The 27,097-nt window shown below is 41.8% G+C and overlaps 2 protein-coding genes across 2 annotated transcripts in view; one reads left to right on the top strand and one right to left on the bottom strand.

Moving 5' to 3' along the window:
- T265_11498 (hypothetical protein) overlaps positions 1–3,801 on the top strand; it is a gene marked incomplete at both ends in the record, with an annotated part of 18,917 nt that extends 15,116 nt beyond the window's left edge. Inside the window, 2 exons of the mRNA XM_009178168.1 lie at positions 1,311–1,476; positions 3,349–3,801. Coding sequence (XP_009176432.1) covers positions 1,311–1,476; positions 3,349–3,801 — 619 coding nt within the window. The remainder of the gene's footprint in view (positions 1–1,310; positions 1,477–3,348) is intronic.
- Positions 1–27,097, bottom strand: part of T265_15449 (hypothetical protein) — a gene marked incomplete at both ends in the record, with an annotated part of 84,391 nt that overhangs the window by 41,083 nt on the left and 16,211 nt on the right. The window contains one exon of the mRNA XM_009178167.1: positions 11,884–11,955. Within this exon, the coding sequence (XP_009176431.1) occupies positions 11,884–11,955 (72 nt within the window). The remainder of the gene's footprint in view (positions 1–11,883; positions 11,956–27,097) is intronic.

Genomic DNA, 27,097 nt, shown 5'->3' with positions numbered 1-27,097 from the left:
TATATATATATATATATATATATATATATATATATATATATATATATATATATATATATATATATATATATATATATATATATATATATATATATATATATATATATATATATATATATATATATATATATATATATATATATATATATATATATATATATATATATATATATATATATATATATATATATATATATATATATATATATATATATATATATATATATATATATATATATATATATATATATATATATATATATATATATATATATATATATATATATATATATATATATATATATATATATATATATATATATATATATATATATATATATATATATATATATATATATATATATATATATATATATATATATATATATATATATATATATATATATATATATATATATATATATATATATATATATAAGCAACTTAAGACAAACCCTGTTTACCCAACAAGCGCGACTGCTTCATTGCATCTCCTGCATGAGGCTATCATCACTTATGAGCGGGTGATAGTGAACAGACCACCAGCTGGTGAAACCAGCACTCAGATGTACAAATGTCACTGGGTACACCACAGATCTGGATCGGTCGGTGTATATAACCGATGAGACACTCACTCCAGAAACCTTCTTATAAGATGCCGCAAATACGAATATCGCTTGTAAGTTCAATTCTGCGTTTCTGTAAATAGCTTAAACTTCTCGAGAAAAAATATATACTAGGTGAAAATGAATTTCAGCCACTCATGTATTTCTGGTGAATTTTTAAGTATATTTGGCAAATTTATGTGTGTCGTAGGTCGAAATGTAAAAAGGGTTGGAGATTTACTCGACTTGGTCATGATTCTGCTCAGTAGAGCAACATAGATGAACAGCGGTATTAACTGACCCCGATCGGCTGATGGTGTCGACGTTATGGGTTGGGAAAAGCAGTGATCCCATTATTCATTTCAACTTTGATCGAACGAGTGATTTCAGAAACCAATCATAGTTCTTCTTTTCATCAAGGAAACTACTCACAAGGCTGCTGAAAACTCTTCAACAGCCCACGACCGGTTTCGCCCTTCCTAGGCTCATCAGGTAGGCGCAGTCCCCGAGTTTCCGTCAACTTTATGATCTACTTGAACTGCTTCCGTAATACACTATTCCCAAGAGCGAACACCTCCGCCGTTATTTCTTCAAGGCCAGTCCAAAACTATTGGACAATTTATAGGGGGAATTCGATTTTGATACGTGCTATATCTGCCTGTATCTTTGAATAGCATGCTTAGATTTTTTGTTCTTCCCGAACAGCTCTTTGGAACTGTGCAAACAGTTTGCTGAGGAGGCGTACAGTATTGCTCTTCATCCGACTGGGCTGTATATCCTTGTTGGATTTAGTGACAAGTTGCGGCTGATGAACTTGCTAATTGATGATATTCGTACCTTCCACGAATTTCCCATCCGCGGATGTCGAGAGGTACGTTGCAATAAATCTCAGTCAACTCCATTTCACCTCAAGCTCATCTTTGTTATCATTGAAATGTGTGCTGAAACCTAGATAGTTCCTTGAAAAACACACATTTTTGTACCAATTTAGTTTTCACGGGAGACTCAGCCGAATCTCTCATTTATGATATTCTACAACTGAATATGCTGCACACAGGCCGCCTCACGTTTCAGTTGGCACGAGAGATTCGGATGGCATACAGGATCGAATCGTCTTCGGTCAATACATAACTCAAGGTCAAGACGTTTGAGTGACTGACCTTGAGGTTTTCTCATAGCTCTTTTATTGATCAAAGAGGGTCAGAAGACCAGTCAGCCACCCCCATGAAATAACCCGACAATCCATTCCCTCTTTCAGCCCGTAATCACATGTCTCTGATCGTTGTAACACTTGATTTTGTACTTTCTGATTATTCAGGCATTTATATGTTGATCGGGTTGGATTTACCCATGTAGATACATGACCCCGAAGGCAAGATGCCAGAAAGGACCCGTCTGTCCAAATGGGTGTTTTCAATTTACGTGAGAGTGTATTTTAGTTACCCATAGTTGTTATTTATAACTAAAAGCTATTCTCTAACGCTCTCATACCGACTGCTCACGAAACTCCAAGCTCGGCATCCAGACGAAACACCTTTGAATGCACCTGAGTATGTCCACTGCGCTGCTACAACAGACGAGTCAATCACTGCGTGTACAACAAACCCCGAATAAACTGGTATTTTATTTAAAATTTGCGACATATGTGCTTCGACGCTCCCACAGCCAATCCACTGATTTCACTCTTCACTTGGTTAAGCGAAAACTTATTTGCCTTTACCATGGCTAGCATGTCGGCCTGATTCACGCAGCGAGAAAGATTTCGTTGGCCCATTACAAGACTGTTTCGTCTCACAACGACAAGCCAAGCGAAGGGTCTCCGTCGTGAATGAAGTTGAATCAGCCAAACCCGGAAAACACTAGAACGCTGTACCAATCTCCAAACCTACCAACTATCGTAGCCACTTTCAAAATAAATGCCTTGTTGCCTTCCGAATTGACACTACGGTTCAAAGACAATGTGTTCAAATACCAGAGTTCCTAACATATAATCAGTAACGAGACGAACGGTAATGTGAAGATATGGATTCAAAAGGTGAGGACTCTTTACCTCTAACTCAAGAATATCTTGCTAGGTCGGTGGGCCAGGGCTAGCAAGTTGAGCTAACTACCACAATGCGTCTATACTGGAAGGTTTGAGACCAGTTTTAGTTGATTTTTAGTAAATGTTTTAGGAAATATCTACCGTTGTTATGTAGTACTATTATATTTAGCACCGGCCAACTTGCCTTCCCATATAGTCCACAGATCTGGTTAGGATGTAGATCATAGGAATGTCTCAGAGCAACTCCACGAACATCCTCAGTATATGTTCTGGGAAGAGAGAAGCTACTGTTGCCTCACTTTGTCATATGCAAGAACAGGATGTAAGGATAGGATGAAGAGTACTCAAAAGGGAGCTAGTGGATCCAAATTTTGTTTTTTAATACTTGTAACTTGCCCAACACTGTTGATGCGAGACTTCAAATCATAGTATGGAAAAAAATCATACGTTCTCAAACGAAAAGAATGGAGTTTTTCAGTAGGCAGACAAGGATCCAGCGAGTCTGTTGTCTGCAACAAAATGGCTCGTTTAACCAGTCGCATGCACTTTTTGATTGATTAGTCAACCTAATGAATTAGGAGCAAAATGTTGTCCTAGTAGCTCTGTGATGGCAGATCAATGTTTCCGTTCTTTTTGCCATTCAAGGTGGACAGTTACGTTTGTCGTTCTGTTTACATAGTTCGCTCCGTGTCCACTTAGCCAGCGTGTGCTTGCCAAAAGTTCTACCCCACCCCACCCCACCCCACCCCACCCCACCCCACCCCACCCCACCCCACCCCACCCCACCCCACCCCACCCCACCCCACCCCACCCCACCCCACCCCACCCCACCCCACCCCACCCCACCCCACCCCACCCCACCCCACCCCACCCCACCCCACCCCACCCCACCCCACCCCACCCCACCCCACCCCACCCCACCCCACCCCACCCCACCCCACCCCACCCCACCCCACCCCACCCCACCCCACCCCACCCCACCCCACCCCACCCCACCCCACCCCACCCCACCCCACCCCACCCCACCCCACCCCTGTAGATCAGTCCGCCTGGTTGGCCAATCAGATTTGGTGTACGGATGTGAACATTGTTCATGCAATCAACGCGCGCGACTGCACAGGCTTGCAGACAGTCCGCCTACTCGCCCCCTAACTACATTCAATGGCGCTGATAATGACAGTGAGTTCGAATACCTCATCCCATCCGCAAACGACACCATCCATCGACAAATCGTTGCAAGTGCCTTCTTTTCCGTCTGAACTCCTGCAGCATCCGAACTGGTCAAGTACGGGTTTGTTCAGGAAGTCCACACCCGTGTATGTTCAGTCGAGCCTGTCAACGTACACACACTCGAATCCACGACTGTGTTCGTGTGCGCTGTTCTACGCGTGCTGTTCGTCCTGTCTGCTTCTCGTTTTGCCGTCCACCCCCTGCACCACCGCGTCAAGTCATACTCGAATCTCACGATGTGCGTTCATGACTAGCTATTACTACTGGCTTAGGCTCATAGCTATCGTCATAACCAACAATTCTGTTGCCCACTACACAAGGTTCATTAGTGTTAAAACAGCACTGGGATAAGCATTACACTCTCAGATCCATGACCAATATGGAACTATCTAATCCGAACGTACCGGCAACTGCTGTTGAACTAATGCGGCCAAACAGCAATAAAGTAAGTCGATTTTATCGACATATCCGAATTTGAGGATCATTCAACTGTTCGGGTAGCGATTTTTTGAATGTTTATTGCTCATTTCTGGTTTCGGGTCATATCGTAGAAATAGACTTTTTAAGAGAAGTCCCTCGTAGTTAGCCTGCGGAACATGGGAAATATGGAATGGGAATGGAATTCTCTCAATTTCCTCCACCAGACCCGATAAACGTGACATTCAGTGGACAACTACCTAAAGTGTAGCTACTAACCAGTGCATCGCTTTGGGTCCGAGGGACGAGAGAGTATAGGATATGATGCAGCTGCAAGATGAATTCAACCGACATGGGATTCCGCAGTAAAAGTTGTCTGAGAAAAATCTACATCTGTTTCGTCTGAGTTGCGAATCACAATTGCCCACAAGGATATTCGAACCCTTAATGCTTAGATCAGTACTTGAACATTTTAAAATATGGCCACGAGTAGTTGGTCGGCAATGTGGTTAACCTGCAGCCGACCAGAAAACAGCTCCATTACTCCTCCTTCACGCAGGTCACGTCAAGGTTTCCCACTGGCTCAACGACGAATTCTCAGGTCGAAGGTCTATGAGATTTTGAGGTTTTCCCCTCGCATCAGATAACTAATGACTTGTGGATAAATTTGTTCATATTACTGATTAGCTTTCTGATAGCACAGTATGCATTTACCTATGGTAAGCTGACGAGCTCGAATTTCCCAGGTACATCCTGGTGATGATTCTTAGTGAGGATAAAGTATCTACACCGTGATTCTAGGCTAATCAATATGGGCTGACATCACTTACTGGATGGAATTCCATTTAGAATTAAAAAAGGTCCCTGGCGCCCCTGTGATGGTCGGAACAGTGCAAGTTCTCTTTAACAGACGGTGAATTCAATCCCTCGTCGGCACACAGAATGAACTGATTTTTAGCTTTTCTATCAAACTGATCATATCGGATAGTATTCTCGTACAAGCCGTTGAAAGAGTTGGGATATTTTGGAGTAATCGGGAGGCTACTTTCGGACTAAGACTCGAACTTTATTCTTATGACAAGACTTAAACGTCAAATTCATCGAAATCATCGCTGAGTATAGAGTAATCGCGAGTTGTTTTGTTGCTTATGACTGAAACGTTTCTAACGACCATCTGGGTTTTCTCCTAAGGGGCTTCCCTTTCGATCGACCGCTAAAACTCGAAAGTATAGTAAAAAAGCGGCCATTGCAACAGCATGAGCGTAACTACGTTCCTTGCTTCCTTGTACTATACGAACCTCATTTTGACTGCAGTATACATCAAGGTAATATCATTACATCATAGGGTCTAATCGTATTAGGTTTGCTTTGACGAACACTATTCGGGCTTAGTTGTTGAGATTAAGGAATGCTATAAATCATCACAATTCGTAGGTCGATATCTAAGAGTAACTCTGCCTTCAAGCTGCACAAACTTAACCAGTCCCATACTTTAAGAAATACGATTTCATATCTACAGTACTACTAATAAGGTCGTTGAAAACTCTGGACCACCTATTACCGATTACGCTCTTCTTCAAGTTCATCAAATACGTTGAGTCTTCAAGCATTACGATTTCTTACTCGGACACAAATTCACAAAAAGCCCTAGTTCATAATATTCTTCAGCTATATGTGTTCTGCAAAGGTCGCTTCATTTATCAGTCGGAACAATATCCAATGTATCCAGGTGTGTCCTAATGCTACTGATATGTTCGATGTAAACTCTGGACAACTCGTTACCGGTTTCACCCTTCCAGGAGCTCATCAAGTAATCCACTACATCATGATTTACTCATAAGCTCACCTGTCTCCCTGTTTCCGAGTGACCGCATTCTGTTTGGCCTTTTGTCTCCTCTGGTTAAGTGACTAAATAATAGACTAACTTATTGAGTATTATTAACTGTGGGTTTGACCCAATGTTTACTGATCCTTCTGGCTGGCACGACAAATGAAACCAGAAGCATCCTTCTACCGCGAAATCTGTCCTACGACCAAGTTAACATTTTGGTCAGATGGGATTTCGACCCTACAGTTCGATACCTAGCCGATCCGATAACGCATCATTTAGGGAATCTGAGACTACATTTGAGTTACGGATGATCACTGTTCACGCCTAAACACAGGTGAACAAAGTAGTCGATGAGAAATGCTTTCTGAGAATAAAAACAAGGACATGGTATCGCTTAGTCATTTGTTCCTAACCCAGTCGCATTTTGGAGTGGGCGCTTGTCATGAGAAGCTGCTGATGTGGTTGCCGACTGCTGAGGTTACATTCATCAAATGCAGTTCGAGGTTCTGTTGGAGCGATCATATTTCCTTATTCTTATGTTTTATCTCAACAGACTGTGGTGCATGGATAGGATTCAGGTATATGTCAGGCTCAATCTGATATCTTGTTCAAGAGTTATGATAGCCTGACTGAGAAGTATCAGTAGTACGACGAAGTACATTCATCCTACTCAGTTTCAGCTTGCTTATTTTACTATTTGCAACAATGGCTGATGAAGCTTCACTGAACAGCGCACCTACAATAATTTGCGGAGATTGCGTTCCGCTCGATATGAAATATAATCACAGAAAGTATCTAGTTGAAAACCTTCAGTCCCTAAAAGTGTTTTTAAGGGGTTTGAAAGGTGATGGGACGGGCACTTATCAATCCGGATTATTCCGTCTTCGATTCTACTAATTCCTTCGGAGGAATAAATCCACATTCATACTGGCTAATTTTTAGAAACCTGGCTTCTTGATTGCAAGAGTTACCTTCACTGTTTAATCAGTTTTGTGAATATCCTTTGTCCATTCTTGGAACGTGAACTGCGGGCGATGTGGGTTCCAGTCCAAACATTGACGATCGAAATAGAGTTTGCGACAATCTTTCTCAGAGGAATTAACAAGTAGGCGCGACGGCAAATTCAGAGTATAGCCAACCAAAACTTGATGTTACCGAGCCTCACAAATTTCGTCTTTTCTTCTAACCACAAGGAATTTCAGAGCATTTGATGCGAGGTTCTTTGGATACATACACTCATTTTGAAGTCCAGAGGGTCTCACCTTTTAAAATCCAAGTTATACAAAATCAAATGGGAAGAGGTTGGGAATAGGCTATTTTGAAAAGGAACTTGTTTTGAAGTACATTAATTCTTTCTCCCGACTGAAAAAAACTGACTGAAGCTATTCGGATTAGGCATTGTGACCAAGGTATGTGTTGCTGTTTTCTGGAATTCAGACTGCGATCAACTCGTTTTCACAGGTAAAGCCGGAAGCTTCGTTTTCAGAACAATGTGAAAGAGATCTCAATTGAACAGTGACAAAGTCCCTACAGTACCAACTTGTTTTAGCAGTATCCAAGCACAAACTGTCCACTATATTCTAAAACTCCGTCTTTATGCATAAGTGCTGCATACACCCGGTGGCAACTTAACTTCCTGCAGCTCCAAACAGAATCGCAGATTTTCTTGAAAGTAACACAATTATTCCATTCTTCAGTGGCTGTTTCAAACGTTCGGCACGAATCACGGTAATCCATCCAAGTAAAGCAGTAGAAAATTAAGACAAATTCCATGAACTATGTAGATTGGTTCTTAGAGAATATTTCCGCGCATGCACGTATATACAGATTTGTTGAGGAGCCACCTCCATAAGGATGTTGTACACAATCCCAGAGAGGTTCCATGTATCATTGGAGTGGTAGGTTGAGTATTTATTTAGAAAGCCATCTCCTTACGTGTTTTGGTTTTACTTGTGTCCGATTTATGTTTGACCAGAATAAGATGACAGATTAGACGGGCGTGGCCATAGAACTGACCTGGTGGGCACACGCAACGTTTTGGAAGACGATCGGATCAAAGTTAGATTTCTGCGTCATTGAATTCATAATTTTCTGATAGACAGACTCTCACCTATCAAGTAGGCACATTTACATGTGGTCGGTGTAAACCTGAGGGTGAAAAGAGTGGAGAATCCCGAGACCTGATGTGCATCTCTATGACAGTGATTATGAGGTAGGCCACATTAGCACTGGTAAACAGGAATCCAGGTAACAGACTAACGAGGGTTGTGTGAATTTAGAGAGAACAATGTTCGGAGATGTTGGGACAATGTTGTTTCTTCCGTATTTGATAGAAACCATGTGGTTGATGATGCCTTCTCCTGAGTACATTACAACGAAAATTGGGAGGCGGAAGATCCCTTCCAGCAGACCTAATCGAGTCGCTGTGATCGTGTTACCTTCACGGTTAGTGGTGTGAGAGTTCGTCTGGCGACTCCCACTAACTACGTGGCCACTTAGTCTTAATGGCGATGGGCACTATTTTCAGACGTCACTAGTTTAAAGACCTGTCCCAATTGATCAGTTATGCTGGCTATATAAGTTAGGTTACTCTGTGCTGTTACGCGTGGGTTCAAATACCCTCTCCAGCGTTCACTTCTAAGAGCAACCAATAGTGTTAGGACGGATTAGCGGAAACTGAAGAAGTACATTGAGTAACTGCGAATTGCGGTTCAAAATACGCAACAGCGATTCACATAATTTCCAAATACCCTTGATTTTGTAGGTCCATATTATCTAAAGGCGTGGCGTGAGAAAAGATTGGAGTTTTCCTATTTTTATCTACGAATTCCATGCTAGAGTAGAAAAAAGGCGTGTAAACATCAGCATTCGGAGGCGTCCCATGAGGAAAGAATTGATGTACAATCATCCAACAGTGTTTTTGGTATGTGTGATGGCAAACCGAGAAGTTATCCTCTTTGCTGAAGGTCACTAGTACTGCACATCTTACGAGGGCTTCCGAGACGACTGAACCAGAACAACGCGGATGATTTGAATGGTACCATCTCGATTACGAGCAGAGTTCTCAACACATCGTTTTACTCCAAGCTTATCATAAATTAGCGTCATATCATTAGACTATCGAGAGCGCGGTTTACAAACTCCCGTTACACCGATTTATCTTGAAGCAACATTCACATGTGACCAACCATTAGCTGTGGCCGTATTGTAGTTCGCGATCAATGTTGCGGATTTCAGCGACTGCTGAGTAAAAAATGCCAGAAATTTAGGTTCCTTTAAAATCTGCTCAGGGTGAGTAGCATGCAGTCAACCCACTTAACAAAAGAACAACGGTCAACGAAATCCTCATGCGTCTCAGTAGCAGTGCCAAACTGCAATTTTACATCCATTGATGGGTGCACCTGCAAGGGAACCAAGAAGTGTTCAGGCCTGTTCTAGCGAGGCATCAAAAGACGCAAAGACAATAAAGGAGTTTCACAGATCAGTTCACTGATCACGAAGAAGATTTTACTTTTGGTAAGGACCATTTGTTATGGAGATATGGTCATATACCAGTCACAGTCCGGGAAAAATCAGAGCGAAGAACAAAAACGGCTAGCTAGCAACTTTAGACCATGCCTCCCATTCATGCTACACTCATTCTGTTAGAAGGCAGCAACCTATCTTCACACAGAGCAAAACGTCTACGACTAATTTTTCACGTGATGTATGATTTTGATGACTGGTAAGCCTCGTGACAATCTGAACAGGCCAAATCACTACACAGTAATTTGTTCACGGTACGCTAATAGGAATACTCCCAAGTTTCATTCCGTACGCTATGACATTACACATCCGAGTATACAGTACAATGCTCACAGTTAGCTCCCCGGATTAAACGTAACTGAGGGTACTTCTCGGGAGGATAACACGCATTTAGGGGTAATGAGTTTTCTCATCAAACCATCCTTAAGGCTGTATCTAACGACATAATGGTAACCGAAAATTTCGACTAAAATACTTCAACTAATAAAACCATACATTTTCTTCGGAGCATTTCCTTGGTTCTCTTCGTATTTGTGAGTAGCAGTACTAATCCACAGTACATACGCAATTCGACGCTCATGTTTTCCTTAATCAAATTGTGAGGCAGAAAATTATGCTAACATTTTATCGTAGTCTACACTTTTTCCCTGGTTGGAATATACCTGGCTATTGGAGTATGGTCAATCATGTTTCGTAATGGCTATCTTTTTGTTCGTTGTAATAGCACCCAGCCACTGTCCACGCCTGAACTGAAGTGAAACTGGATGGAATCAACAGCACTTAATTTGTTTAGAAAAACGTTTGGAAAGTTGAAAACCAGCTTCAGCTCTTTTCAAGGGTGATCAGGTAGCTCTGGCTCCTTCGTGAGTACAGTTGTACCAAGAAAACTACTTCAGCAAATTCAGTTGAAGTGTATGTAAAACGAGAGATTCAGTTAAGCACCCGTTATCCTAATTTACAAGATAGCGTTTGTCTGCTAGTGAACTGAAGTAACCTTTTTATTTATATCGATATGGATAGAAAAGAAATATTTGCACGAAACAAAACACTCGAATTTTCACTTGATCTCACACAATAAACTAAGAAATCACCTCAATTGTTAAATTGAAAAAATCGTTTTGTCTGTAGACTTTAACTACAACTGACTTGATCAAACTAATTCGGCAATCTACAGGGTGAACAGCAGTTTAAACCGGTGCGTATGGTTAGTTTCATATTTCCTCCGGGCCGGGCTAGACGAGTAAGCGACGAAATTGAGGAGGTAAAGGAACTCGTGTGGGCGGAAAATGTTGGATCATCGAATCCACTCTGGTGATCACGGCTAAATACATTCATTGTCTGACAGTCAGGGTTTATGAGTTGATTGAAGGCATATGGAGTGCGGACACTTGCTGATAAATAAGCTACTGAATCTCCATATCGATGGTTGGATCGACAGTGAAACCTCTTATTATCTTCGATTCGAAGTGACAAACTGAAATTACGCAATCAAGACCGATCTGATCAGGTCTGAACCTACCGAGGTATTGGCACATATCTCGTCCTCCATCCCAAACCTTGACAGGGTTACTGTTCATTGACAGATGTTCCGAATTCTCATGTCTCTCTGGTGTAGATGGTGGTTGACGGCATTTCCGAACCGTGACACTAGTGTCCATCGGTAATCGAACAGCTGAACACACCTGGCCAGTATTCTCAGGGCAGTCCATGAAGGTTTTCACATGAAAATTAATGAGGTTTGAAGAGTGGTGAAAGTAGGGAGCTCTCTATGATCAATGACCGCCAAAAAAACAATTAGTTCTAGGAATTTGAAACCGACTTGGATTGTTGGGAAAGCAACAGCTCATAGCTGTTATCAAAAGTAGTTGTGTAGGCAGGTGATTTCTCCAGATTTTACTTCAGTCGACAAAATAAATAATCGATGAGGAATTTACGTTGACCAGAAACTTTCACTGGCTTATTCGGTATCGGGCCAGAAAGAAGAACTGTATTTGTAGTCTTTGCCAGCTGATGGCTCGAACTGCTATCATATTGCTTCAAGCTCAGTCGACGATGTACCACGTGATCCATGTGCACCTTGATTTCAGATTGTCAAGGACAGGTAATTTGTTTGTGCAAGAACCTTTTGGTAGTCTTGACAACTTGGTTATTTAAAAGTGTCATTTACAGAGAGATTCGGGTTTCCTCCGCAAGCCACCTCAATGAATGTGCACCAGAAGACAAGCAATTACTTGGCACTTAGCCAACGCTGGTTTAACCGTCTCAGCAGAAGGGGAAGTCGCGTGCACGGCCAAACATGGCTCCTACGAGTGATAATAGAAACCTAGTAAAATTCCCGTTTGGTAAATCAGGCTTTATTCGCTCTTTTTTAAGTCAAATTAATGACCCAACAATATGTTAACTACGTCCAGCGGATATCCGGGCTTAACTCTACTGCAACCTACTGTACACCCGGGGAACGTCACTTGCGTACTGGCGATTGCAAGATTTGCCGAAGATGACTTGTCGATAATAGACAAACATTACTGGCCGCCTGACATTATCCCGGCTGTCGTACTTCCTTCGAGTAACATGGCAGCTGGGTACCGAAAGGGTGTTACAGCTGTACTAGAGTTATAAGGCGACAATTCAAACGAAGAACATTCGGATAAGTGGGGAATTTGTTGAGATAACTCCCAAAGATGCATGGTTTGCAAATTTGCCATTTAAAGAAAACTTTGTTTGGTTTGACTTTATCTAATTATCAACTCCATTTTGCTATTCCGTGTACCATTGTGTGCGCTGGTGCCGTGAAAAAGCACCTTTACACCTATTCAACACGGATTCACGCAAAGGACTGTGCCCGACTAAGTATTATCAAGAATGAATGATTAACGTCTTTTTAAACTTTGGATAGACATGCTTCACTGCACTGTCATAAGTTCTGTCGTTGTGTTCGGCTGACAAAACTTGTCCAATGTCTAGTTTCATCCGCTGTATAGGTACCTGTGAGTGGTCGCAGGAGTTACAAGGTACGTTTATGCTACGCTTAGTTCGGCGGTCCGTAGGAAACGAAGGGATCAATAGACTCTATTTTGCTTTCGTTGAAGCGGTGCCTGAAATGAGTTCCAGAGACCGGGCGAGCAATGAGAGCACCTTATTCCTGACTTACAGGCAAATGCTGGACGCAACTGAGATATATCCTCAGAACACGCGGAATGTATTCACAATTTGGGTTGCCTGATTACTTTGGCAGATGCTTCGAAACATGATTTAGTAGTTGTCCTGGTTGAGTCAATAGTCCGACCTTTTCTTAGGACTTCATAGGCCCTTATGGTCAGGGACGTTCGAACGATGGCATGAAATTCTTCTGCTTGTATTACTGAATAGACTGATCAATTACTGAGTGTATTCTTCAAGCTTTCTAAAGGAGCCGTAGTAAGACAACTGATCTAGATCCTCTCATATCAGACTTGCAAAGAGTGAAATCGGAAGGGGGGGGAAATTTCATGAACTTCAAAACGGCACTCACAATCCACTCAGGTAAACCAGCCAATGAATAGGTGATCCAGGTTCGATTGAAATACTTGATTCAATACGCTTCCCAAAACAATTTGGTCTGAGGTGGCCGTGTCGAACCGCTACTCTGGGAGTGACATCGATGTGGAATTGGCATAGCAAACGCTCAGAAATCCAGGACATCATTACTGCTTATGAGCTAGGGAATTTGGAGGCAGGTGGTAAAGTGGAGTTTTGCTGACAAAAAATGCCAAACAAGGATATTCATTGGAAACTACAGAATGATAGGTCTGCAAGGCAAATTAACTATAGCAAAGCGCAAGGAGTAAAAATTGTGAAAGATACTCCGCACACTTGTACAGATATCGGCGAATGAATCGCATTTGTGTTGCCTTATTACGGCAAATTTTCCCTAGGAGTCATCACATAAGCGAAGTCACCGAGGTGTCTACAACCTTATGTTCTGTCTAATCATCTGAGAACAGCGAAACCAGTGGTGGGCTGCCGAAGAGGCTGCACTATTCTCATGAAGAGAGTGTCACATCAAGGAAGTTTACTGCGATATCTGGAGTATTGGGTCATCTGAAGCCTAAAGTGTTAACCGTGTAGCACAGTCAGCCGAAGAATACCATAATCGAGAAATCCAGTTTAGCCACTAATTACGTAGAACTTGGCCTTCAAGTAAGAACTCGTGAAATACGCCTAGCTGATGAGCCTTCAATGGGGTATGACTGAAACGTTTGCAGCCACCCTGTTAGCAACTTGCAGCACTAGGTGTCAGAGTGAGTGGTGGAAGGGTGGGAACATCACATGATGTATGACTGGCTGCTGTGAGATATTGGCATTCCAATGCTTTGTAATAAACAGCTTCTTCTTGCAAAAGTCCGGGAAGTACTGTTATACCCCAGTTCGTTGGTCATAAACAATTCAAAATGGTAATATCAACATGAATCAGAAAATAATTCTAGGCTTCGGACTTTTCCACACGAAAAAAGACATCTCAGGCTAAGAAATATTCCAAACGTGAGATTCTAAACTCGCTCACAAACCACTACACGTTCCAGCTGAGGTGCACACCTAACGAGGTGTGGTGTTCCCCACTAAGACAGCCGGGTGGCTAAGGACAGCGCTTCCAAAAGGCGGATAACTGGTTAGATAACAAGAAAATATGTTTCTTCTGTCTCTTACTACTGGTGAATTCTCAGATGCTCATCTTAACGGATTTTTAAAGGAAGAGTATGACGTCGTACAAACATGCATAAAAGATAAGCTACCAAGTTGAGACCTAAATTCATGTAAATGAACAGAGATTCTAAGCCAAAACGGCTCATAGAACTACCTTCAAAATTTCCAACTTGGGTCAATTGAAATACGACACTGCGGATTTTTTATAGCCAGAAATTCTGGTGTACGAGATAGTTCTGGTGCTAAATAAAGGGCGCTTTTGAGGACATTCTGGCAGTCTAACAAGTGGGAAGTTGAACAAACCATCAAGGAATCTATTGGTAAGGTTTATGAAGGTTTTGACATGTCAATTTCTCTAGAAAGCTCAAAGTCACGTAAATGAGAAACTCATCCCGTTCTAGGTTATATTGGTATTTCCACAGTTCCCTAAATTCTAGCAACTTTTGTGGACAAAACTTGGTTTGGATCGAGATAAAAAACTGCGGTGTAGGACACTTTCGATTTATTCTGGTTCATCATAAACGGTGTCCCTTTTCTGTTTAACCGACCACATCTAACGCAAAGGTTTGGCATAGTTTCATTTTCACACTGTTTTACACCACACTTTTTAATTTTTAATTTTGTTTCCAAATTGATGTGCTCATTGCGTGTCTCACACTGTTTTGGTCGATCCTCGAAAACGGTTGTGCAGTTTTATTTAATTCAACTTTATTTGATATTTTCCTACAACATGCCTTCAACTCAAACCAAAACTTTAAAATTTACTTAGCATAGCTGTACTTTCAACCTCGTTTTTCTTCAAGATAGAGATAGGTACTTGACAAGAATTTGGTCCAGTGGGGCCAGCCAATACGCTTTGTTTGAAACGCCATCCTTTCATTGCTTTGAAATGTAGAAGTGTGAGATAGTTTTCAAAAAGTGCCAGATTTTATGCATTTTCATTCATCTAGTATCTCATGCTGCACCAGTTTTGTAGACACTGAGTGCTTTTTGAGTCTCATCTATTAATTTTGTCCTGAAGGGGGAGTCAGCCAACATCACTGAACAGGTGCTTGCTGGAAATAATTATCATCATCTTACGAATATCGAGGGAGGATTCCATTAGCGAGAATAGGTCACTTGTTATCGTTGAGCTGCAGGCTCTTGTCTGGTTATAGATGCTATAATTAATAGCATTTAGTTTGGGAGCCAACCACTGTATTGATTGATTGTCACAAGTGGATCCAGCAGGCTTGTCAATGCGTGTGGAGAATAAAATGCTCATGTCCTGGTTTCATTCGGCATTTTCAAGCTGTTCACTCAACTTGGCGGATATGCACTGAGCAACAAGTATGTGTTCACGAATTTGATAAAATCTGTTGAATCAGTCCCGACCTTGTCATAACGGTCGGGTCTCATTGATCCAATTATCTTGCAGAATTCAACGACTGGAACTCGGTTCCTTAATGTTCGACCATCATGGCGAATAACATTGAGTCCCTGCAATTCGGGAAAAATTGAGGTCGTACTATCCCCTGCAGTAGGACTATGAGGGCAGTTAGACGCTTCCGCCAGGCGACAAGGATGTCCAGTGACACTGCCTTCTTCCGAAGAAGGGCAGGTCAGAAAAGGTCGGCCCTTAAAACCACCCATCAATATTGTTCAACGGCTGATTGTGACTGCGGGGGCATTATCGAAATACTTTTAAAAGCCAAAGAGTCCGGTGCTGCTCAAAAGACACCTGCTGTGCGTAGCCGCATTAGGAATGAGGCAGTAAAGCCTTATTCCCTATTTCCTCTGGCACTGCCAGGCTTCTACAGCAAGGTAGGTCAGAATATTGAGATACCGTCCCCGGGAGAAGTCTCTTAGGTTAACGCTAACAACTGCTGTCTCATGGTTCAGATTTTCGAGTCATAGTCTTGGTAGAAGAGTCCTTGAACGAAACCCCATATCCTCGCGCGGCTTTGTGGATCCAACGTCCGAATCAATGATTCAAGGTGAGGTATCTCGACAAAATACCATTCTTCGACCTGGGAAACCAGGGAGTGTCATCCACTATTGCAGCTATTCCTTCACTGACTAACCTGTGTCTTTCCCACAAACGCACTGAGCCTGAAAAATCGAAAATGTCGCACTGAGCAGCTGTTTTGCTCTTCTTTTTGAAAACTACCAGTGTAATGGTGGATACTGCTGGCGAAGCATGCGAGTAGTATGTGGTTTTCTCATAGGTCCACATCGCTCTATTGAAAAGCGAATTTATTATGGAATTTGTGGAATCGCCTTGTAGCATTCGTTTACATTTGAGTGATAGCCAATGAGTATCCGGGAAGTTTAGGAAGACCTATTCATGAAGAAGACGGATACACAATTTTTATGAAGATGCATATGAGATGCATATGTCCGAGAGTCCGTAACTGTTCAGTTGGTGTTTTCTAATAAATAAAGACCTTCTTCCTTTCACTAGCGCTTTGGACCCCGCAAACCTCTGTGGTGGTCAAAACCCGCAATTACCCGGTTATCGATGATCTGATATAGAGCTGTCTGATAAGCAGTACGGTTGATACCCCTGAACAGCATGTTACAGTCCACAGTCCACTTAACTTGCTCCGATACCTGCTGGCTACTAGAGTAGTTACGTTTCAGACCAGGTATTATGTAGGATTTTTTTTCTACGTAGGTCCCTCTTGTTTTGTGGGTAATGAGGAAATTCACTCCATGGGTGTCTCTCATTTGGTGTGGGACGAATGAATAGACATTGTGCTCTATATAGAACGTATAATAATACTACTGGTCGCACATACATGATTAAAAGTGTGGTGATCATACACTGATCCGAAACACTGGTTCAGCAACACAGTTGAGACTTGTGAGGTGCTTACTACGAGGGATTTTTAACAGGAATGAACCGTCGTATGCCTTTCTTTGATTACGTTCGTCAGAATATGTCTAAACTTGGGTCCCCAACTTTTCTCAGTATGTGGTCGTACATTCCCCTTCGTCATCGTTGCATACTTTCCGCACTTAGTAGAAAACTGACATTTTCTTTCCTTTTTATCTCATCAAGCCAAATCAGGAAGCATCCAGTCCGCTTTTGGCTAACCCGTCGTTCTCCTCGTCAATCAGCTCAGCTTCAAAGGACTCGTCATTTGATGGTGTCGCAAATTCGACTCAGTATGGTAGCACATCACCACACGACGTGGTTACAAGTATATCGGACCATAGCACTCAAAGTGCAAACTTTTGGAGGGGTGCAAAAACTGAGCACAACATGATCTCCACCGATGACCTGTACCAGAATTCGGGGGTTAACAAGTCAGTATCATCTAATCCACAAAACTCAATCTTCGCCCCCAATGTTTCCATTGTGTCTTCGCCTGTTTCTTCCTTAGAATTCTCTTCATTTCGACAGTACTCACACCCTCAGACCGAAAATCCAAAAGTTCCTGCAACTATTGAGACATTTTCGAGGTTGGTAAAACAAGCCAATGTGAACATATTTGGCTGCCCGACGGAAGACCAAAATCAGGAAAACAAACTCCTAGACTGCAGAAGAAAATCACCGAGTTCAGTAACTCCCTTCACACAGTTCGATATATCAAATTCTCGACACTCAGACGAATTGTGTCGTCCACCGATGGGAACCTATATGCCTACCGCCCCGGCAAACCACATAGTTCAGCCGCCAGCTGGAGAAAACGTGGATGACCAGCAAAACTATACTTCAGTCAGAAACTCTGCTTATGATCCTATGGATCCTAGAACTGCAGGCGTATTCAGTAATATTGTTTCAAAGACTGGATGTGAGGCCAATTCGTCCTTTTCACAGCATAAAAACATTCCATACGAATTTCCCAGCTATATCTCACCCGGTGCGTTTCCCTTCAAGATTGACTGTACCGAGCGCTTCCACCCATTATGCGCACAGATCGGAGAGGTTAATGGACACGGACCTCTGGATGAAATGTATGAATTGAGTCATTCTCAAGCAGTGGACTTTTCGGAACGCCATGCTTATCCGAAACTACAAGCTACGGACCCATCTCTTAATGCGTACGGAAGTCGCTCACGATTTCCACAGGAAACCTTCGGTCCCCCAAAATCCACATCACCGTCACCACTAGCTCATCCGTTTACACACACGCCAAACTATACACTTCATTCTCCTTACACTAACCTTACAAACGAGGTTTCAGATGACACGTTACCGTTACCGTGGGGTACGATTTCGGGTCAAATACCTTTTAGATCGCACCCGAGGTAAGTCACTGTTGTGAGAGGATAATATGTGAAAAATTGACTTTTTGCCTTACAAAAGCGCCCCATCAAACGGGACTTGTTTTAGCTAATTTCCGGATCGAACATATCCAAAGCCAAGTCCTACAAAGTAGGACGCATTCTTCTGAACCCAGCCTGGAGAAAACAGTGATAAATAGTGAGCTGCTCTCGGAACTAAGCTACTGCTGACTTAAAAAACCCAAACTGAGCAACGGTAGCCAGACTCCTCTTCGTTTTCATGAGGGTTGGGTCACTCGCACACACCGTGGTTGCCACTGACAAAAGGAGCAAACAGCAGTTTGTGTCATGCGCGACTGTGGTCTCATCTGTGTCAAGTATGTAGTCCTTTAACAGCCGGGAATAAGCCCTGAAATACGATGAATCATTCACTGGCTAAGAACATCACTTTATACCTTGTGGTCGAGTTCAGTAGGCCTACCTCGAGCTTACTTATGGAAAGTGAAACCAGAAATCAAAAGATTAAGTAATCAGGAATAACAGATTTGCAACACTATTTTAGCTTAACCCTTGCTTGTAAAAGTTTATCTTCGGTTCGTATTTTTCCAAATCACGTGAGATGTTAAAACAGACCAAACAGGTCCTTTGAACTTTCGGTATGCTTGCAAGATTGAACACTTAATGGTGACCTGAAAGATTGAACAGGTTGAAGAGTGAGCATCCACAGGAATGACATAATCCAGTTGTGTTTTGCTAAGCCGCAAGCGTAAGAAGAGTATGCTTACAGAAGGAGAGTTCAGCCACATATTTACCTACCTGTCATTGGTAACTGGTAGACGGTAAATTGTAGTGAGTATGTCTCTCCAAGTGAAAATTCTTTAGCAAATCTTACCGCTTTAAGACTGAGATTTTTCATCCAGTAAACAGATGAATTAATCACGACTGGGTAAGTTTAGTGTAGGGAAAAGTTAACAGTATTCTGTTGCTGGTTGAGTTGATTCAGCATTTGTTTTTATCATTGCAGTTAGTCCAGTAATGAAAGGCAATAACCAAAGGATTGCCTAAGGGTTTCTGTCTATTTGGATACAGCTTATATGAATGTTTTTGCGCATTGCAAAGGCTCTGACATGCTCAAGAGCCTGTCATAACATAAAGCAGCGTAATACTTCGTGATTTTGTGGTTAAATCAACGCATAAAAACACATCGAACTCTCTCTTTCTCGAACAATTCGTTCACAACTATCCAGCTTAACAAGACTGGTGGTCAGTCCCGAGCTTCCGTCAACCTTATGATCTACTTGAACACAAATTGGACTGTTTTCAAGAAATATACTCATGTGCAAATCAATTCTGTTATCACGAGAGACTCAACTGAATCTCTCGTTTATGACATTCTACAACTGGATGTGCTGCACACAGGCCGCCTCATGATTCAGTTGGCACGATATTCGAGATTCAGTTGAGTCTCTCGTGAAAACCAAATTGATTTGCAAATGACCGTATTTCTCGAAAACAGTCCAATTTGGATTCAAGTAGAACATAAGGTTGAAGGAAACTCGGGGACTGTGTCTACCTGATGAGCCTCAGGAAGGGAGAAACCGGTCGTGGGCTGTCGAAGAGTTTTCAGCAAACTTGTGAGTAGCTTCCTTTATGAAAATATACTGCGATGTCTCGAATATCGTGTCAACGGAATCATGAGGTGGCCTGTGTGCAGCACATTCAGTCCTAGAATATCATAAACGAGAGATTCAATTGAGTCTCTCGTGAAAACCAAATTGATTTGCAAATGACCGTATTTCTCGAAAACAGTCCAATTTGGATTCAAGTAGAACATAAGGTTGAAGGAAACTCGGGGACTGTGTCTACCTGATGAGCCTCAGGAAGGGAGAAACCGGTCGTGGGCTGTCGAAGAGTTTTCAGCAAACTTGTGAGTAGCTTCCTTTATGAAAATATACTGCGATGTCTCGAATATCGTGTCAACGGAATCATGAGGTGGCCTGTGTGCAGCACATTCAGTCCTAGAATATCATAAACGAGAGATTCAGTTGAGTCTCTCGTGAAAACCAAATTGATTTGCAAATGAACGTATTTCTCGAAGACTGATGGTCATTGCAAGAAGCACGAAATTCGGGGTGGGGGAGAGACCAAACCATTTGATATCAGAGTGTGTGACTAGGTGGACGGGCAGTTTTAAAGTATGAGTCTTGTGTATGGAAAAACTCGCAAGCCCTTTATTTAATCTGATCAGAGTCTGCATGTGCAAATTAGCCACATGAGGTTCAAACATTCCTTCACTAAGGAGTAAGAACATTACCCAAGTATGACGACCTAAATGCATGAACAGCGTTTCTGTGCACAAGTTCAGCCCAAATGTTTCAGGCTTATTCTTTCCTGACAGACGACTCATTCTGGCTAGAAACTGATCCGTAGAAAACATACCATTTCTCAAATGGAAATTGGATTAAAAAGCACTCATTTTGTTTTCATTTTCAAGTAGTAGTAGTAGTGTGTGGAATACCTAAGTGTAAACTTAAAGCTTTCCTAGTTAGCGTCAGCCTCGAAAAGTAGTGAAACTTTAGCGAGAATATCGTTTCTTGACAGATGCACAAAATTTTGCCCTTTTCTATGGGTGGCTTCCCACAGTGTCTGAGCGGCCTCTATTCAGAAGAAACTCTCTTGAGGTTTGCACACCTATAAGATATAAGTGTTTTTACATCCATCGTTCCACCGTGTAGGTTTTATGCATGAGATGAGGTCGATGATATCTCATCTTAATAAGGGTAATTGCTATACTTTGTTTTACAAATGGGTGTATTCTATTTTGAAAAGCAACAAAACATGGTGTTCGACGTGCCATTCCACAGAAAAAGTACCCTTTTTCAGTATGAAGTGCTCTCATCTTGTTTTTGAAGTATATTCTCCGCAGGATCAAGACTTAGGTTATTTTTATTCAATCCTTTGGATGAGTGAATAGTGGGTCACCATTTATTTAATAGTCTAACAACTGAGTGACTGTTCAGTAACTGCCTTTGTAAGAAATATCATTGTTCGCACCCCTAAAATAGATGTACCGCATTCAAGATAAGCTCATACCGACCAGGCGTATTTGGTCTTAGTTTCGATATAAATAAATCTGTTGGTCTGATTATCGTAAATTAGTTGTTCCAATTGATCAAAAAGATCTTGTTTTAATCCACTTAGCCCACACCTGGAACTAAGCACGGCACGTCGTCGAAACGCCACAAGGGAGAGCACAGCAACACTTAAAGCTTGGCTTCAGGAGCACATCAAAAACCCATACCCGACAAAAGGTGAAAAAATCATGTTAGCAATAATTACTAAAATGACCTTGACACAAGTTTCAACTTGGTTTGCAAACGCTCGCCGAAGACTGAAGAAGGAGAATAAAATGACCTGGACACCCAAACATCGTGGAGAAGAAACAAACGATGATGACGTTGATGCTGATATGGTTGCATCTGATGAAGATTTCAACACCCTGGACGAAGACACAAGTCTCACGAATACGGACTCATGTCAGCACGAACATTCTGAGTCTTACTTAATGAATGAACAATACAATTTGCACGCAAAAACTCAAACTTCCCATTCGCCTTATCCAAAATGGTATCAGCAGGATGTACGTGATACCGTGTTTCGTGGCGTTTTGACCAAGCCAGAAAACTGGTCTGAACAAAGTATGTTTCAGGCTCAGTCGAAATCCGACTACTTCTTGAATGCAGTCGGCCAGATCAACACACCCAGCCACCCTTACGACGCCACCTTCAACTTGTCCGAAGATCCCAGTCATTCTGTTGCAGACCAGGCGACCAAAGTTCAGGGAAAATATCAATCTTCACTGGAATCTGGTAAGTCTACCCACTAGTTTCTTGGTTGTTAGTTTCAATCCCAACTTTCGAAAAGAAGTATAGGTGAAGCGGTGAGTATGGTGTGTAGTGGATCAACATTTGGCTAATTTGATCAAGATGTCACTACTGTTCGTTTTTCAGAAAGTTTAGAATGTTGTGGGTAGGATTATAGCATATTATAGAAGACTCAATTTCAGAGGAGTACTAACTGATCTATGCACTACTTACTTCAATGCGGTCTTTAGTAACCCCCAAAATGACTGTCTGGTATCATCATATAAAACGATAATAATCGTTCACCTGTAACATACGTTCCTTGTCCAGCTGCGATTAAATTCGAAAGAGAGGCGACATCTGAAATGCTGCCGATATACCCACTTATAGATAGGAGCGGTCGAGATGAAGAGGTTGGGTTTGAATCACATCGATTTCGGTCATTGAGCTCGCACTCTAACAGCTGAATTACCTCGAGCGCTTCGGGGTCGTACAATCCCGGTAGGTCATTTCACATGGGAAAGCCCGTCCTCTATTTCTGACCTATTGATGAACGTCCCCATTTGACAAAAAAGGGATTTGCAGGCCAGTCATAATAAGTCGAGCGATATGATCAGATGTTCAGCGTTACAGTATGACGTACTTATCACAAGGTACTTTAGTCTCGTTACATTCCATTGTTTATTCTAACTAGTAATTGATCTTCATCCGGGGTCTAGAGAGTACCAAACCATGAAATTGGGATTTGAGTGGTTGGTTGTGAAGAGGATTTGTTCTGTCCTCGCGAAGACTTTATCGGGTATCTCTTTTGGGCGTAGGTCATCAGTTGATAAACCTGCGATCCTGACTATAACATCCTATTGACCAGTATCAATTGGATGATCGCAGCAAAGCTGAACCTTATTAAAATAAACTTGATTATCTGTATTTGGATACCTTGGTTTATCTTCCGTATCGAAAGAGACAGTGAATTAGTTTCATAAGTTGTTCTACATTGTCAGTAATCGAAGTATTTAAAAGGTCAATTCCACATTATTCCCTTTATCCATCCGATCAACAGAAGGACCTCAACAAACCTCACTGAACCTGGAGCACAAATCCACTACTTTATGGAACCCGCCTTCGCTAAATGATCCATCCGGTCGACCAGTTGCAAGACATAGTCCCGATTCTAACTGCTTCTCACTGATGCACAATTTCGGACAATGGAAGACAGGATTGCCTTGGGCAGCAGAAACTGCCCCTCACCAGCCCCTCTACCCTGTGGACAGCATGAGACTACGTTATGAGGAACACTTTACTAAAGGATCTCAATCTTTCTACCAAAAACTGTGTGGTATGCAGAACTTGGCTTTGTTTCAATCTGCCCAGGACGTTGCTGGTGGGTCCCCTTCCCAACTTTCATCCCTGCAAGAACTGGAATCCGTCAAGAGAGATTCAGAGCTGCAAGATACTTCAACTGAAAGACGGCTGGTACCGGAACTGTTTACCTATTCTCCTCATAAACCAAGCGATTCGGAATTGTCCAGATTTCATTCGAAATATTCGCTTGGAAGCTCTGCCTCGAAATCCATTGACGTCGACCGATTCACTCCCAATCTCGTCCCTAGTTGGTCCGATCCATCAGAGGTGTATTCCTGCGAAGTCATGGGGCACAAAAGTTTAAAGAACTCGCTCGCTAACATTCCAGAAGATGACACCTTAACACAGGTTCCATCCATGAATTTTTCCATATCTTCTCCTAGCTTCTCTGTCCATCAAGCTTCAGTGACCTTGAATACCCAAGCAGCGAGTCCTGGCCGAAATGATCTATTACCAGCCGACTCCGAGGGCCCATCATTCACTCCGAACTCTGTTGATAAACTCCAGCTTTCTAAAAACTTCCCCCCTTATTCGACCGCGGTTAGACTAGTTGCACAAACAGACGCCCAGTTTTCCTTGTGACAGCATCCGAAAAATCAGGTTAATTATTCTTTTAATAATTGCCCAAGAAGTTTAAAGGACCTGTAAATCTCTAGACATCCCTGTACACTCTAAACACTGAATCTGTTCGATAAGCACAATCTGGTGCAACAGTATCACTGCAAAGGAGCAATAACCATATATCAATCTTGGTGGTTCGTTCATGACCTCTTATTTAAGTGTTATCTACCGATTGAAATACAATAAATCTGTGATTTACATTTTAGAATCAGTTATTCATCGTTCCGCTAGTGTAAAGTTCTATCCACCTGAAAATTTAACTCTTTTTTCATGTTTACGACACTAGGATCACAGGAAACGGTTTTGTTGGGACTAAGATGATTCCGTCTTAAAACACCTTCAGCCTTATTCACACAAACACACACACACAAGTGGTAACTCGGCAATTAGACGGTAATATAACTAGTCTCACTAGATCTCAAAGGATGCAAAGGCTGGGTGGACACAATTTCAGTTTCCTATCTTGAAGAGATGACGGACAATCATGAACGATGGAAAAATTCAGGCTTTCTTTCAGTGGAATTGACCAGGCTGGACGAAGTGGCAATCTCGCAGAATACCGTTGGAGGCCGCTGAATGGACGTCGATCATAATGAGGGAATTTCTCAGTCACACGAAATTCGACTTTCTGAGATATGTAACAAGCGCCCTCTCTTTTCTACAATATTTTATTATAAAAACCGCTAGGAGAAGCAGACTCTGAATTTTCTACTCACACATCGTTTATGTAACCTCAGGCATTAGTGAGTTGCTTTAAACCCACAAAGTGACAGGCTGTTCAGTTGAGTCACCGACGAATGAAAACATTGTTTTCCATTCGAGTAGTATGTAAATGGGAAAATGGGAACAACGCCTGCTTAAGAAAGAGAGAGCACATCTTTCCAATTTCCGCCAGGGATCCCGCAGCAAACGCCGTAAACACGATAAAACTAGGTCCTGTACGCATCAGTGGGAGTCAAATGATGTCAAATGTACAATTCATCCTACAGGGGAATTCAAACAAGTCTGGAAAGTAAAAAAACACTATACAGACCCCTGAACCTTTTTAAGGCTTGCCACCAAAATGTACTTCCAGAATTTTCTGAGGAAATGTAATCCTCACATATGCGGTTTTGAGATTATTATTTTGCTAGGTTGGATGATCGACAAAATGAGCAGCAATTGGTACCACTCGTTGTTAAGTCACACAAATAATATCAAGTGGTTTTATGTTGCCTGGCTTCCTAGAGGACACATTCTCAAGTGAAACATCTAGCTTCATGTTATCGATCAAGTTGTCTATAATTTGTCGGTGTTGAAAAGATTCGGATTCTCACATGTGAATTTGGCCGTTGCTGAATAGCAGCTTAACAGTCATATCAGTATTTGGTTACTAGCTGAAATTTCAAACGCTTTCTTTTTCGGCCTTCAGTACACTAACAAGCAGGGCTTTACATGATGTTGCCTTCTCCAAATGTGTTTCTTTCTAGTGAAGACGATTTGACATAGGGACAAACTTTCTTGGACACAGAAACGTTCATCAGTATGTATTAGAGAATATCCTTGAGTGCGAAAGGTGCAACTCCCAAAGAAAAAATTCGACGTGCCCATTGAATTATACAAAAGCGTACAGAGCAGAAGATGCGGCGTTCTCATGAGTTTTATCACGTTGCAAAAAGTGTCAAAATAACCTCTGTTTTGTACTACCTGTGTACTGTTCAATGTTGCGGAGATGTGAATTCTAACCGGTCCCTCCTGCCTCTGTATGTTTTAGGGGCAGAAGAAGCGAAACGATGCAAATTATCCACTTGTGCCCAGTTCATGGTCACTTAGCCGCTGAATAATCAATCCCATCAAGCGCACATTTAAATGCTTTGCTGCTGTGATACAAGAGTTTAAAATGACCAACCATAGACAACGCATCAGGAACCGCAGTCAAATAAACTGATTTGGGATAACGCAGCTGGTATCGCGTGCACTAAAATCATTAAAAATTTTGTGGTTAGAATACAAAGCTGTTGTTTTATGCTTGCTTTGATCACCATTTTTCAGGATACTCTCCTTCTTCGAAGGATTTTACCCGACTATTCACCAAAGGTAAGGTGTCTTGAATCATGTGGGAAAGGTCCACCATTAATTATAATTAAAGAAGCAATGGCTTCATTTTCACAGATGATTCTCTAGCGTAGCTTGTGCTCCCAGTTGCAATCAATATAAATACCATTCTTTATGTGATTATAAGATCCGCTGTAGCTATGTTGAAAGGTAAACTGGATGGGGTTATATAATTTCACTTAGATGGAGCATGTGCCTTCGAGAGGGAAGGATTTTTGCTGATTTTAGAGAGTTTCATTTTTGAATTACATCTGTATCCTGTAATTAATTTATAGGACATGTTCCAAAAGTGACTTCTACAAGGGGGGCGGGAGTCGTACAGTTTTGGAATTCCTGCAAGATATGCTGTGTGGCGAAGAGTCCAACTAGATGCTATCCTAAGGACATAAGACTAATTCTGAATGAAAAGACCACTTGTTAGTCTTATCAGATATGAAGACCATTAATTTGTAAGACCTGATATGAAGTCAGTAAGAAAACGAGTGGTAGAGAACAGCCGCCGGTAAGTATATCCAGGTTTTAGAATATTCAGTATTACAACTTGTCGCCTGGACTACACAAGTAGCGGGAAATTCGAATGGGGTGGCAGTTTTCCACGCTTCCTACGTCA

The sequence above is a fragment of the Opisthorchis viverrini genome (assembly GCF_000715545.1).
Source record: "Opisthorchis viverrini unplaced genomic scaffold opera_v5_507, whole genome shotgun sequence".
Classification (NCBI taxonomy): domain Eukaryota; kingdom Metazoa; phylum Platyhelminthes; class Trematoda; order Opisthorchiida; family Opisthorchiidae; genus Opisthorchis; species Opisthorchis viverrini.
This window is presented reverse-complemented; position numbering and strand designations above follow the sequence as displayed.